This window comes from Leptonotus elevatus, chromosome 1 (assembly GCF_054856555.1).
Source record: "Leptonotus elevatus isolate MCC_2025b chromosome 1, RoL_Lele_1.0, whole genome shotgun sequence".
NCBI classification, from domain to species: Eukaryota; Metazoa; Chordata; class Actinopteri; order Syngnathiformes; family Syngnathidae; genus Leptonotus; species Leptonotus elevatus.
In genome coordinates this window covers 50,679,027-50,694,125 of record NC_141239.1, presented here as the reverse complement: position 1 = coordinate 50,694,125, position 15,099 = coordinate 50,679,027, and the positions used below count along the sequence as shown (strand labels likewise).

The 15,099-nt window shown below is 40.3% G+C and overlaps 1 protein-coding gene across 1 annotated transcript; it reads right to left on the bottom strand.

The window, feature by feature from the left end:
* Positions 1–3,269: 3,269 nt before the first annotated feature.
* ldlra (low density lipoprotein receptor a) lies at positions 3,270–14,520 on the bottom strand. The gene is made up of 18 exons (XM_086067852.1): positions 14,271–14,520; positions 11,881–12,009; positions 11,661–11,783; positions 9,572–9,952; positions 9,328–9,450; positions 9,123–9,245; positions 8,898–9,017; positions 8,702–8,827; positions 8,418–8,589; positions 8,083–8,310; positions 7,869–7,987; positions 7,637–7,776; positions 7,418–7,559; positions 7,097–7,240; positions 6,754–7,005; positions 6,442–6,522; positions 6,200–6,363; positions 3,270–4,946 (listed from the first exon to the last, which is right to left on the bottom strand). The coding sequence occupies exons 1-18, from the start codon at positions 14,323–14,325 to the stop codon at positions 4,890–4,892; spliced, it is 2,679 nt and encodes an 892-aa protein (XP_085923978.1). The 5' UTR covers positions 14,326–14,520; the 3' UTR covers positions 3,270–4,889.
* Positions 14,521–15,099: the final 579 nt, after the last annotated feature.

Sequence of the window (15,099 nt, the reverse complement as noted above, 5' to 3'; positions counted from 1 at the left end):
TATTTTATTTTATTTTATTTTATTTTATTTTATTTATTTTTTGTTTTGTTTTTTGAGAGAGCTCAGTATTGTTCATTCGGTAATTTTACTACTCTGGGCAATCTCTTTTTTTATTTTGTATTTTGTATTGGGTGAGTATGTGCATGTGCGTGTGCATGTGCGTGTGTGTGAGTGTGTACTCATTAGTTAACCTAAAACTATTAAAAATCCCATACCGTTCACCTAAACCGAATACTTCAGAATCCAGCTAGAGTCGTGAGGTTGTCAGGAGACCCGAGGAAGGATCAAAGAAAAGAAAGGAAAGTGAAATCTAGCACCGACCAGACATTACCTACTGCCCACCAGGTTACCAACCAGAGTCTTTCACCAACCCCAGAAACATCTCAATTCCAACAAATTAGGGAGACCTCAAGAGACCAAAGGAGAGACTGAGGAAAGAAAAGAAGGATAGGTTAATAATTTCTGTTTAAATTGCATGTAGGAAACTCTCAGAATGAAATAACCTGGGTGAATCAGAATATTCGCAGGCATTAAAAACTTGCTTCTTGGATAGCATTCATTTGTGCCTAATAACTTAATTTAAAAAAAAGCAGTGTTTTTATTCCATATAAACATGATCTCACAGTGTGGGAGGATTTTCAAGAAGAATGAAAGCCTTTGGCTTTTGCCTTGCAGCGTGACATCCGGACTTTCTAGGAAAGGGCTCTTCTTTCCAAAGAAGCTCAGTTCACCCTCCCCGAAAGGAGAGCGTTAAAAAAACACGTCACGTTTTCAGTCGTGTCTGCATCGCACAACTGTTAAACTGTGGAATAAGCTGCTGCATATAGTGAATAGTGCAGTATATTAAAACTGTCACACAAATATCTTAGACAGTGTGGTCCATGTGGTGCAACACATAAAATGAAGAAAGCAAAGACGATGAGCATATAAAACCAACAAAGTATTCGCCTTCCATATGTGCTTTCAGTGTTGTAAAATGTGTGCAACGAGATTTCTAAAAACAGATTCCACTCAAGGATGATGGCAAATATGTAATCATCCCCTTTTTGTTTTGAAACAAACTATACATGGGTCATTTCAGAATGGGAGACATTTTCTGTCTCCACCGTGACGTTTCTAAGAAGCCAGGCTCAAAATAAAAAACGATAACAATTTAACTGCAGCTATAGTGAAGGGCTTTCCTACATATTATTTCAAATATCAAATACTGTATCCACTGGCGTTGCAAGGGTCCCCAGGGGCCCCAAGCAAGAAGGGATTGGGGGCCCTGGCAGATGGGATGTGTGTGTATGTGTGTGTGCGTGGGTGTGGAGGGGGGGGGGGGGGCACAACAGATAACCATTCGTCAGATGCATGTTGTTGAATTTTAAAGAATCAACATGAATTGTGCTTCATTCAAATAACTTGTTGAAACAAAATAAAAACAATAATAATTTATTTAAACAAACAACATTTGGAACCAAAAATAGAATGCAGCGCTATGCTTTATTTTCATGACTATGTACATTGTACATTGCCCCCTCCAGTCTTGAACAATGGCAGGTGCCAGATCTTCACTCCTCCCACCAGCCTGGTTGCTTCCCTCAAACAAGAACAAATGCAGTAAATATTCAGACAAATATGAACTCAAGTGTGCACCCCTTAGAAAAGATGTCTCCAAACAAAGCTACTGACTTAATATTGACTGAAAATATTAAAGAATTTAGTAATTAAGCTAAAGCAAACTCAAAAAATACTGACATTAGATGGTGGTGGCACTACAGTACATAACTCCTCATCAGTTCATGCATAGTTTTGATGCCTTCAGTGACAATCTACAAAGTAACCCGCCATGAGAATAAAGCAAATGCATTGAATAAGAAAGTGTGTCCAAACTTATGGCCTGCACTGTCTATTCAATATTCACCACTGTCATGTTTTCATTTTTCTTCTCCTTCTTTTTTCCTTTTGTTTTTCACTCCCAGATGGATATCTCCTCTTCAACCTGCCAGTCTTGTCGGATGATCTCCTGTCACCCTATTTGTTTACACTAGAGCACGCACACTGTGACTCTGATGAGCAACAAGTGCACGGGGAGGGACGAGTTTGGCTCGCGGGGCCCCTTTTGGGAATTTGACATCATTTGAAATCTGTATGCCCCAAGCAATTGCCTGGTTTGCTTAATGGCAAGCTACGCCTTTGACTGTATCTCACAAAAATGAGTACACCCCTCACATTCCAAGTGAATCTTTTCATTGGACAGTACTAAAGAAACGACACAAAAGTAGTCAGTGTACAGCTTATATAAGAGTGCAAATTGATTGCTCCCTCAAATAAAGCTATTAATCGTTAATTGGCCTGTGGTCTGACGAGACCAAGATAAACTTAATTGGTTTAGATGGTGTCAAGTGTGTGTGTGGAGGCAATCTGGTGAGGAGTACAAAGCAAGTGTGTCTTGCCTACAGTCAAGCATGGTGGTGGGAATATCATGGTCTGGGGCTGCACGAGTGCTGCCGGAATTGGGGAGGTACAGTTCAATGAGGGAACCATGAATGTCAACATGTACTGTGGCTTGCTGAAGCAGAGCATGATGCCCTCCCCCCGGAAACTGGGCTGCAGGGCAGTATTCCAACATGATAATGACACCAAACACATCCAAGATGACTACTACCTTGCTAAAGAGGCTGAGTGAAGATAAAGGTCCTCGAGAGACCCTATCCAGCCTGTTTTCCATGTCTCGCTCCTTCAGCGCAGCTAAATCTAACGATTAGCTAATCAGCAAGCTTTGCAGAAGCCTGATAACGATCCTGATCATGAATGAGGTGTGTTAGTGGTAAGAAACATGGAAAACAGGCTGAACTTGAAGTCTAAAGATTGAATGGATGAGTTTAAAATCTTGCACTTCTTGCCCCTGATGAATTCCACTGATTTTTTTAATGTGTTTTTGGTCATCACCTTGCTGCATGCCGAAGGATCTCCCAATCAAGTTTTTGTGCTTCTTTCTTTAAAGGGATACTTGACTCATTGAGCCATTTTCAGCAGTAAAAAGTTAAGATTTTCACCAGAATTAATTTGATAACTTTTTTATTTTTCATGTACAATTTATACCAATAAAAAAAAAATTCACTTGCCGTCGACTGAGGAAATAGGTAACGTCCAATCACGGCCCACCTGTTTTAAAATTTGCAAGATAAAGCAAATCAACACTATATTTAGCTGTGGGTAACAAAGAGCTGAAATCTGAAAACTGTATACTGTACACTAAATACAAATACAAGAGTCCAAAGAGGTTCTGTAATAAATAGAGGTATTTATTTATATACAGCAAATGTTGACAACAAAGGTTGCAGAATAGGTACCATTTCCTAAAAACAGAACAAATATTTACATTCATGAACACTCTATATACATAGATATAACCTGCACTGCTAGTAGGTGAATGTAAAAAAAAAATCTACATTTATATACACCAAGACGAACAATTGAGATTCGGTATCTTCCACCTGGAAGTCCAACAACCGTGAACATCACAACGGTATAGTAAGTAACAAATCAGTCACGGTACATAGCCAATGATTTTGTACACATCCTCTCCAGTACAATAACAGCAACATGGCCTTTTGGGCAACAATAAAAAGCACCATTCACTCACAATACAAAGGCCAGCAGCGCCAAAAGACTGTGATGAGGCACGTGTTTTCCTTCCGTCAGGAATGCTACGATAAGTTCCCCTCCAAAGGGAGGCTATAAATATACAAGTGTTATAGTACAGCGCATTAGGCTGGTCCACACGTGGTTGCATCAAAGCTATTCTGAGGAATGCATCGGTCATCTCCAGACACAAGTAGAAATTTAAGCAAGTCGCTCCAATAAAAAGATCAGAAGAAAGGAGCAACATGTAGCTGACAAGCGAAACCCTGCCATTTATGCAGCATTACCTGAGGTCCTGGCACTTGAAAAGTGATTATTTTCCATCAATACTGAGGTGATTGCCGGTATAATAATTACACATAGAGATATGAGGCAAAGTAGTTTGGACGAACAGTCCACACGGCTTCTTGGCTTGGTTTCAAATAAAACCATCTTGTTTCTGATTCAATAAGAGAGTGAATACCCAAACCTTTTGAGAAACAATCATTAGTTCATTCATATTTCACTAAGAAGCTATAAAAAAGTACACTTTAAAATTAAAGATTTTGGTACATTTCAAGCGGGACTTTGATCATAAAGTGCATAACTTGCATTGAATTTAGTAGCTTAAAGGGCTGCTTCAATCTATATGTAAATAGACAGAATAACGTGTCACATACCTGTCATAGAAAAAATATATTTAAAAAATACAGCTTAAGCTATGTTGTCTTGAATGTCCACTTTAGGAACTATCTTATTTTACAGTCAGTCGTTGTTGTTGTTGTTCTTGAAGAGTAGACGGTAGTAAAAACAATTGACTCTCTCTCTGATATATCTAATTGAATATTTCATTTCGAGAAAACTTTATAGAAAGAACTTGTAGGCTAACCAGGTAAGCTGAGCTAAATAAGGCTATGCTAACCTAATTTAAGTCTCCAGTTCTACTTTCATAGTCAAAGCAAAAATTCACTTTTTTTCCCTCTGAAAAATGCCAACCTGTTGTTTCTCAAATTAACTAGAAATATTATAATACTGTAACATAGTAGCATCATTGACCATGTTAACCCAATACAACTATATTTAGGGCTCCGGGAGAGCCTGGTTAGACGAGTTCAGTAAAAATTTTACAGTATAAAGTATCCATAGAAAAAAAAATAATAATAATGAAAATTACCGAAATGAATTGAACCTGAATTTCTTCTAGGTTTTTGTTGCTGTGTAAAGATATAGTTGACTGATAATGCCTTTGAATTCCATCCCACATGCCATGTGAGGTTTAGCTAGTTTTCAGTGAATGTTGGGTTGTCCGCCTCTTCATCCAAGCTCACAACCTGTTTCTGATAAGACAAAGAATATTATCAGACATAAATGCACGTACTGTATGTACAGCAAGTTTAAACCGCAGAAAGCGAATTAACTGGCAATATTACTAAACTTGTCTCAATAAAAACAAAGTAATAGCAGTGAATGCTCTTTTATGTAATTGTCTTTTAGAAAATATATTTCCATTGCACAGTGCTGTTTTGGCTCATTTACTGCATTTTGCGTTAATATAGAGTGTGAAAGCTGCTGCCGTATAGAAAGTATCAGCTGTGATGCCGCAAGATCTCCTGTATTTTACTTCCTGGCATGTGACTTCAAGATGGCCACAGTCAGGACTCAAAATTTAATTTAAGTGACTTGGGCTGTAAAAAATTGCTAATGCAAAGTCTATGTGAAGCAAGGTTATTTTAGTTAACGAAAAAACAAAAACTCAAATTAAAAAAACAATTTCCTTAATGAAATAAAAATAGAAACAAAAATGCTTTAAAAAAAAAAAAGAAAACTAACTGAAACTACCTATTATGTCTACAAAACTAACTAAAATTAATTATAACAAAAATGTCCTTTGTTTTAGTCGTTGGTAATTAATTTAATGCATGAGCCTTTGGGGATGATTTTAAATAAGATTTTAAGCACATTTATTTAACCAAAATAAGGACGTTTGAACGTGTCACACAGAAGTGACGTCATCTAGCAGCAGCCAATAGAAAAGCACATTCAGATGACGTCACTCCGAGGCGACAACGAAATGCTATGTTAGAAATTTGTTACTTTTCTCATATTACCATGGAGTTTATTAAATATTGCGCACAAGCAGAAGTGGCAAATTCAGGTCCAGAAAGTAAAAACCCTGTCACAGTTTAGCTTTAACCCCAGGTGCTAGCTAGCTAGCTAGCTCCCTGGCTAGGTCCCATGATGCTCATTTACCTGCTAGGGAGCATCAATGGCTAAAGCCAAACTGTGGCAGGGTTTTTATTTTCTGGACCTGGATTTGCCACTTCTGTGCACAATACACTTTAAAAAAAAGAAGAGAAAAAAAAGATGAAAACTAATGCTGAAACTAACTAAAACTAAGCATTTTTTTAAATAACTAAAAGTAATAAAAACTAACAGAACCACCCTGGAAACTAATTAAAACTAACTAAATTTAAGAAACTAAAACTAAAAAAAAACTAAAACAAAAAAAACCTAACTAAAATTAAATTCAAAAACAATAATGCTGATGTACAGTAAATAATAAGTGGCTAAAACCATCCCATATACTTACTTTTGGGTAGGAATACCCATCAGAGCTGTGGTTCCTCCAAATGTGCACTTGGTCCTCCGTAGTTTTTTGATAGACAGGGTTGTCAAAGTGGATCGTGTTGGTGTTCTTTAGCTTGTAGTTCTTCCATAGCAGTATGCCAGCGAAAGCAAGCATACAAGTGATTGCTACACAAAGATACAGAGTCAAGTTTGCTACAATGGGTTAGCATAGCAATATTGCTTTCTGTGACCAAAGCTACTCACTCAGAGGTAAGACAATGTACAAAGCAATTGGGGTGCTGGAAGATGTCGTAGGTCGCACCCCAGCAAACTCATGGTGAATGTCTGAAGAAGAAATGGACATAATCAGATAACCTTCCATCTATTTTCTATCACTGATGCAGATCCTGTAACCAGAAATTAGCATTTACATATGCTTTTATTCACCAACTCAAATCGTTAAGTAGTCTCTGGGGTCTTTGTTTACTGGTACATTTCATGTACATATACTGTCATAATTGATATGTTTTTTCCCATGAATGATTTGAAAATGGCTTTCACCAATTTGGCTTTTACCTTGAGAGGTGACTGGCGTTTGAGTAGTGGTCTGGGGGGCTTTAGGTTTCGCTGGCTGTGGTGAAGTGGTCTTAAATTCAGGTGTGGTGGTTCTGACCAGAGGCCTTGAGGTGCTTGGTATTGGCGCGACCACAAGTCTTGTGCTTGTAATGGGAGAAATGGAGGTGTGGGATTTGGGTGGGACTGTGGACAGTGGGGGCTGGTTGGTGGTTGGAATCTGGGGATGCACGGAAGCTGCAGGTGTTGGCACTTCTGATGAATAAAATTAAGAGTCAGTGAGTGACTGGAATATCATAATCAACTGTAAATGGAATTTAAGGCAGATATTTGGTAATTGACATACCTGGCACACATCTCCTCATATCCCTTGCTAGCATCATGTTATCAGGACAGACACAGGTGTATTTAGGGGGATGTCTGCCCACTTGTGGTGCTCCCAGGCACATGAATTCACAGCCACCATTAGACACCTGACACCAGTCTCTCCCTGCAAAATTAGTGGGCATATTATTTTGTAATTAATAGAGCTTTGTGGATATTTTTTTTAATGATAAATCTTCACCCATCCATAGGTCTAATCTACCACACTAATGCAAAGCTTTAGCAGCCAAAGCTGATGACTAACTGATCATCACAAACAGTAATGCCAAAAGTTCTCACATACCCGCAGGCTGTTTAAGGTTATGATACAGAATAATGTCCTCTGGAGATGTCAGGTGCTCTGCCACTGGAATGATGTCTTCGCCCGTCAGTCTGTTAGCACTTAGGATGGCACTGTTACTGACGTCAGTCCAGAACACTCTTTCCTGAAGTGAAGATATGCATGACAACACTATAGACACAACATGTATGGATCCATTTTGATCTGGCTGTAAATAAGTACCTCAAACACGGTGAGTCCCAACGGGTGTGTGAGCTTGTGCTCATCAATAATGAGGGTGTGCCGCCCCCCACCCTGTACGTCGATACTGGACAGGCTGTGTAACTTTGAGTCCACCCAGTAGAGCCGCTGGTTCAACAGGTCTAGGGAATGTGAGCAGTTGGGGAAACAGGTCAGTCCGTCATGCTTCAAATACACACCAGGAATTACAGAGGAACCGGAAGGTTGGGTGTACCGAGTGTTATTCCATTGGGCCACACAATGTTGTCAGTAACCAGAGCGATGCGGTCACCTCCATTCAGACCGCCTTTTTCAATTTTAGCAGGATTCCCCCAGTCAGTCCAGTAAACAAAGCTGGCCGTACAAACACATGCACAAATGATTGCAATCAACACATTGAAATGAGAACCATCTGTCAAGTGTCAAGTTGGTATCGGAGGGTAGCTTACTTGCTGTAAGGATCGACCACAATCGCTCGGGGTTTAGATAAGCCGTGGGAGAAGAGAGTCTTACGACGATCGCCATTAGCAGTTGCCACAGAGATAGTGCCGCGGATGCTATCTGTCCAATACAGGTTGCGATGGATCCAGTCGAAGGCAATACCCTCAGGTGCGTCGATGTCATTAGAAATCAGTACAGTGTGGTGAGAAGAGTCCTCCGCTGAATCCATTTGTGCTCTGGAATCGAAGTGAAAAAAATACAAATAAAATCTAAACCCCTGACCCATTATCCCACTGGGTCAACTTAAAAAAAAAAAAAGAAAGAAAGATCAAATCTCCCTCACCTGTAAATCTTCTTTTGCGATATATCTGACCAGTAGATTTCTTTCGTGGCCATGTTCATGTCCAAAGCCACAACGTTCTTTAGACGAGGAACGACCTGCGTGTACTCACTTTTGTCCAAGGTCATTTTTCTGACTTCATGGCGATTGGTGAAGAAAAGGTAGGCAATTGTACCTACAAGATGACAGTGGATGCTCTAGTCATGCAAAACTTAAAAAATAAATAAAATACTCTATTTGTTGTACAGTTAATATTCAGTGAGAGAAGATGGAGAGTTGATTTTTACCAATGGCCTTGCAGGCTTTGGTTGAGGGGTCAACCTGGTAACCTTCTTCACACTCGCATTTGTAGCTGCCCATCTGGTTAATGCAGATCTGGCTACAGGTGTCCGGGATGAGGCACTCATCAATATCTGATGAAAAATGAGGACCGCATGAAATTCTCATTTGTTGAGGAGTCAATGGTGTATTTATTTTTTTTACCTTCACAGTAATTTTTGTTGGTCAGTTGATATCCAGTGGGACAAAGACACTCAAAACCAATTTTCAGGTTGTTGCAGATATGAGAGCAGCCGCCATTGTTGAAGAGACATTCATTGAAACCTGAAGACAGAAAAGCTTTACAATGATCTTTCTGAGGACATAACAGGTCGACACCATCAGTGCTAGTTATCCTGAGTTGTTATGAATGAGGATCTCAGTACTTACCACATTCCCTCATAGGCTCATCTGACCAATCCTGGCAATCATGTTCCTTATTACAGACTTTATCCATGCTGATACACTCCCCGCTGCGACACTTAAATCTGGTCAAGCCGTCACATTCACTTGCTGTGCATACAGAAATAAAACAACTTCAGCAAAAGACAAGTTAAAGTGTGGCCAAATTGGCTGCAGGGGAGTCGCTTCGTACCATTGACGCAGCCTCTCTCATCACTCATGTCTGTGCAGTCATTCCGATAATTGCATTGGTGGCTTCCATGAATGCAAGTGCCATCATCACATTGAAACTCATCAGGACGGCAAGTGGGACGGACTAGAGAGATGCATCAGACAGGCATTCTGTTGATATCCCAGTTCTGAAGCCGTTCGCTGCCATTGACGGCTATACACGTCAAAAGAGTAAAGCAGCATTCGAAACAAACGATCACACATACCACAGTCGGCTTCATCTGATCGATCAAGGCAGTCAGCTCCTCCATCGCACCTCCAGTTCCCGTGAATGCACTCCCCACTACCGCAGTGGAATTCCAGGGGAGAGCAGCGGTGAGCTGGAGAAGAGGCACGTACCGCCGTACCACAGTTGTGGACCCACTCGTCCGAGCCGTCTGCGCAGTCAGCATCACCGTCGCAAGCCCACAGACGCGGAATGCAAACGCTGTTATTGCACTGGAAAGAAACACTGCTGCACGTAACCGGCGGACAGGAGGCCTCGTCACTGCCGTCATCGCAGTCTGCTTCCTCGTCACACACAAAGGAGGTGGACACACACTGGCCGTTTGTGCAGCGGAATTCTGTGTTTGTGCAGTTTTTGGGTTCTAAGAGACACGAGACACAGTGAAGAAGCCAGTGATCAAAGAGAGATCGTAGAGGTCAACCTTGTCAGACACATAAGAATTGCGCCATTAAATGAACATAAACAGAGGGGGCGAAAGTATGGCATATTCTTTATAGAAGTGCAGATACTGTGCTTGTGTATTTTTTTTTTTAAAGGCTGTGGTGAGAGTGTAAGTATTGAGTCAACATTTGATCAACATTTTGACTTTGCTTCACTTTATGTACCAGTATGTAAAAAAAATATAGATATCCGTTTTCATCTGTTGAAGTGAAAGTAAAGAGTCATAAATAATGACTCAAACCACAAGTACTTGAAAGTACACTAATGAAGTACAAATACTTTGTTACTTGCCACGACTGGGCAGAAGCATTGGGTCACCTGAAAGAAAACAATTGCTCCCCAGTCACAGATTTCTGAAGAGTAGTGTTTGCCCATATCAGATTTGCACTCAGGTCTCTTGGCTTGAAAAACCTTTTATATTTTTTCCTCCAAATTGAAGACATAGGTATAGGGTTTACTGCTAAACAAAATGAACAGGAAGAGCAGCCTTTCTATCGAATCTGGCTCTCTTCACCCTTAGTTCAGAAAGCGTGTTCTTGTATTCCCCATCCCCAGGTATCTTAAGGAAGTGTTGCTTTAATTTTGCTAGATAGCTAGCTGTACTGGACTAGAATTGCTCAATTTAGGACTATGACTCCTATCACTCAACTCCATATTGGGGGTGGCATGGCTCAACTTGTAGAGTAGTCATCTCCCATCTGTGAGGTTGTGTTAAAACAACCACTGCTGTTTTCTTAAGATGGGACTTCACTCGAGGGAGTTCTCCACAATATCAGTCTGGGACTGCTCCGCGTCTATTTGCTCGGGAAAGGGCGGGGCATGCTGTACAACACGTCGAGCTGATTGGACGAAGCAGAATCGTGTGCACGTCGACCTAACTTTTGTTCCGACCAATCACAGGCAAAGGATGAAAATGTCGTCACCGACATGCGACTGTTGTGACTAGCTGATATCATGGCGTTGATATGTGGATACAAGAGACTAATTCAGCGAGAACAGAATTCATTGCAGCGTCCACACATTTGTCCACCGGTGTCACCATGTTTGGTTTGTTTCTTCCCACGGCTTCGGCGCTTCTTGTTTTCGTCACAGCTGCATATCCCGCCCCCAAATACAATGTCGCTCTGTGATTGGTCTGAACCACCAGTGGTTCGTATTGGTGGAAATCAATGGGAGCAGTACAAGATGGATTCTTGGGAGTTTGTGAATTCACAAATACCGCGAGAATACATCTTGTGAGAGCAAGGTTAGGAACTTAGTGGCAGCAGATAAATAAAAAACAGCAGAGGCCCCAGAATTGAACCCTGTAGAACACCGTACATTCCGTTCCGACCACTTTTTTTTTGTGTGCTTGACTTTGTTAACATGAAAAGATTACAATAATAAAGAAATCACACGATGTACCATCACAACAGCCACAAGTCAACAACTGACTGCTCCAAATTCACTGCAGCTAATGATAGCCAAGTGGGGGCATATCTTCACAAATCATTTGAGTCAGATATGTGTCTTGACCTCCACCGAATCCCTGAAGTTCGATCTAACCCAGGTTAAGAACCACTGCTTTAGTTATCTGTCCCACACATGTCCAATTCAGTGTGTGTCTATACTGTGTGCAGATTCCTCACCACAGTGCTCTTCATCAGCTCCATTTCCACAGTCTGCTTTCCCATCACAGCGCCAAGTGCTCGGTATGCACTGGTGAAAGTGGTCGGCGCAACTGAAGTCTGTTGGTCGACATGTTTTGGCCACTGGAAGACGCACACAAAAACAATCCAGTGTTTGAGATGTTATAAATCATCACACTGAGGGATTATGGAACCTAGGTCTATGTATTTTCATACTTACAGCAATTATCAGGAAGCTCGTCCATGCCATCGCCGCAGTCATCTGTGCCGTCACACACCCACCTGGCTGTGATACATCTCCCATTCCCACATGGGAAATGTTTGCTTCCGCATGTCGTCAGTGCACCTGCTGCACACAGATAGAATCCAAATGTCAACGTATGCTAATTCATCCATGACAGGTTCATGATTCCTGTAAACAAAAATGTGTAGGTTTTCTGGCTTCCTCGCACTTTCCTTAGGCCTGCATTGTAAATTAATTGACGATTGTACACAGGTGTGAGTATAAGTGTCAGTAATGAACCGATGTCTCAATGTTTAGCAGAGCTGCCGGAGTTGGGCAATAACTAACCTGGTGAGTCATACATGTCAATACTTGTTTAAACATCACCAAGTCCAAATTTATTAAGTTAGTTATTATTATTATTATTATTAATAAGTAAGTTATTAATAATAATAATTAACAAATTACAAAAATAATGTCACTTTCTGTAGCGTAAGGTCCCTGTGCCAAACGAGTCATCTGATGAAGAAAGAGGTTGCCCCACTAACCTCCATCTATAATGGAGCCACTGAACTGAAAGCGCCACACCAACTGTTCAGCGCATTGCACAGACCATTTATGAAAAGGCACGACAAGCCTTGAGGGCTTGAAATCCAAATGAGACACCTGTTTCAGTCGGGGCTTTGCGGTGAACCCCCCAGCGCCAAATTGGTAATAGCGTGCTATACAAAAGATTAAATGAACACATTGATAATATAGTGAAATCTTTACACATGTTTGATTTTGTTCCACGTTGAATGGAAACGTGACTTGGAAGAATTTTGACTCTTTATTGCTCTGGATATCTTTCAGAACTGTAAATCACAAGACAAACATCTGGTGCCTTTGGACGGGCTGTTGTGGAAAAATCTGTATGCTTAAGTTCTTAAGCATTTAGCCATATCTCTGAATCTAGTTTATGTCTAAAAGCCATGAAACTTGAAATTGTGCTTTCATGTGTGTTCAAATACTACTGTTTACCTGGAAAAATATCAATGAGAAACAATCAAATACTGACAAAAGGCCAACACTTTAAGATAAGTAACAATCCTATTTGGACAAAATAAAGTGTACAATGTATCGTTTCAAATGCAGGGAGTAAAAGTAAAAAGTCGTCTGAAAAATATATACTCAAGTAAAGACACTTGAAAAATCTAAAAGTACAGTAACAAAGTATTTGTACTTTGTTACTTCCCACCACGGATGCACATTATTTATCCACTGAGCTTAAAGTTCAGACCTCGAAAAACAACATAATCTCATTGCTGGCTTTATTGACCGGAAATAAACCAATATTGGGAGAAGAAATGTGCTGCCAAATTCTGCTGTATTTTACTGATCAGTCACTTGCGAGAAACACGTCTTACAACACTGGGTGGACTTTTCTGGTAAGGGCATTAAACACAAGTACACACATAAAAATAAAAAACGTGTGAGGACTTGACTTACTAGGGAATGACAAAAAATAAAGCCATATCGGATTTAGGCTTCTTTGCACATATATTATCTTAAGGTCAAGTTTTCAGGTTGGCTGCATGTAATTAAATTGACTGCCAGTTTGAACACGTTTTACAACTGACTTTTTCTCAGAACCAGCAGGTTCTGGGAACAAGTCTGACAATGTGTGACCAAAACTGAGACAGTGTTTGTATTGGAGGGTGGGCGGGAGGAATTCCATTCATATTCATTTCAAGATTTAAAAAGGGGGGTCGGCCTTTTGGATGTGACAGGAAGAAACCAACCAGTCTTCTGTTGCATCATGTTGGACTAACAAAATACTGCATCCAAATTATTCCCAATGTGGATTTTATGAGTTCAACAAAAGGCAAGTGGGGTCCACTTTCACTTAACGAATGACTAACTGTCTTCTCCCACTCATAGAAGCTGACTAGCTGCAGAACCTGAGTGCCAATAAACAAAAAGCAGATCACATTTAAAGAACATTGAAACAAAGATGATGGAATAGACTGATAGCATGGCGGTTTATTTGTTGATACTAATAAATCAAAGGAACTTGCGAGGCTAATAATATTTTCATCACGGTGAAGAAAAAGAGTGGGAACGATTGACCTACATTCTGGGAAAGCAAGTCCCGACAGCCCTCCCCCTCCCCCTCCCCCTTCACCTCATCATCTTGCATCCGGTACTGGAAATCACAGGATATTTATATATATATATATATATATATATATATATATATATATATATATATATATATATATATATATATATATATATATATATATATATATATATATAAACAAAAACATTTAAAATATTATGAATCCTAACAAACAGAAGAGTTTGAAATTTGTTATTTAAAAAAAAAAAAATGAATTTGAACTTACTTGTTTGAATATGAGCGTAGATTAGAAATGCCACCAACATATAGAGCGGTTCCATGGCTTCCACGCACACTGCACATGCACAAAAGTCTACTTTTTAGACTAATTCTAATCTAGAATCTCAACAGAGCAAAGTGACGTGATATGTGATGCTGACGAAAGAGATGGTCCTGCTCTCACTCTGCAATGTTTGGCAACAACACGAGACCCATTTCAATGTGGCCCATTGGGTGGGTGGGACCGATGGGGTGCAGGGGGGCCTGCAGTTAGGAAGGCGGGATTTGAAGTGGTGTGATTTGTGAGCCGCAGGAGACTCAACAATCCGGAGGCGGAGCTTCCCACTTGAGATGATTTTTTACTATGAGTAACTTTAACCCCTTCGCAGAAGGCTCACGTGGCACATGGAAACATTGCCAGGTTTTTCTTCTCTCTCTGAAAGTTGAATTTTGACCCTTGTGCAATACAGCCTTGACATTGGTTCAGGACAGGGATATTTACTGTAATAAAAAAACATTTAAAATAAATGTTGCTTGGTCATATTTTGTGCAAGTTTCAATCTTTTACAGTGTGTTAGTCAGAATTGCCTCACATCCAGTAACAGTAACTTTATCAGACTCATGAGAGCAAATGTGTGTTTAAAAGTAGGAATGTAGTGGAAGACCACAACAGACAGCTGGCAGAATTCCTAAAGTGAAGAGCCCCCCCCCGTATAACATTCAGCAGGTCACGAACGTGGCATCGTCAAGGTTTATGACCAGAAGACTTCTACATCTACATACAGTATGTAACCTCGGGAGGGTAAGGGTTTACCACGTGGAGCAAGCCTGTCATT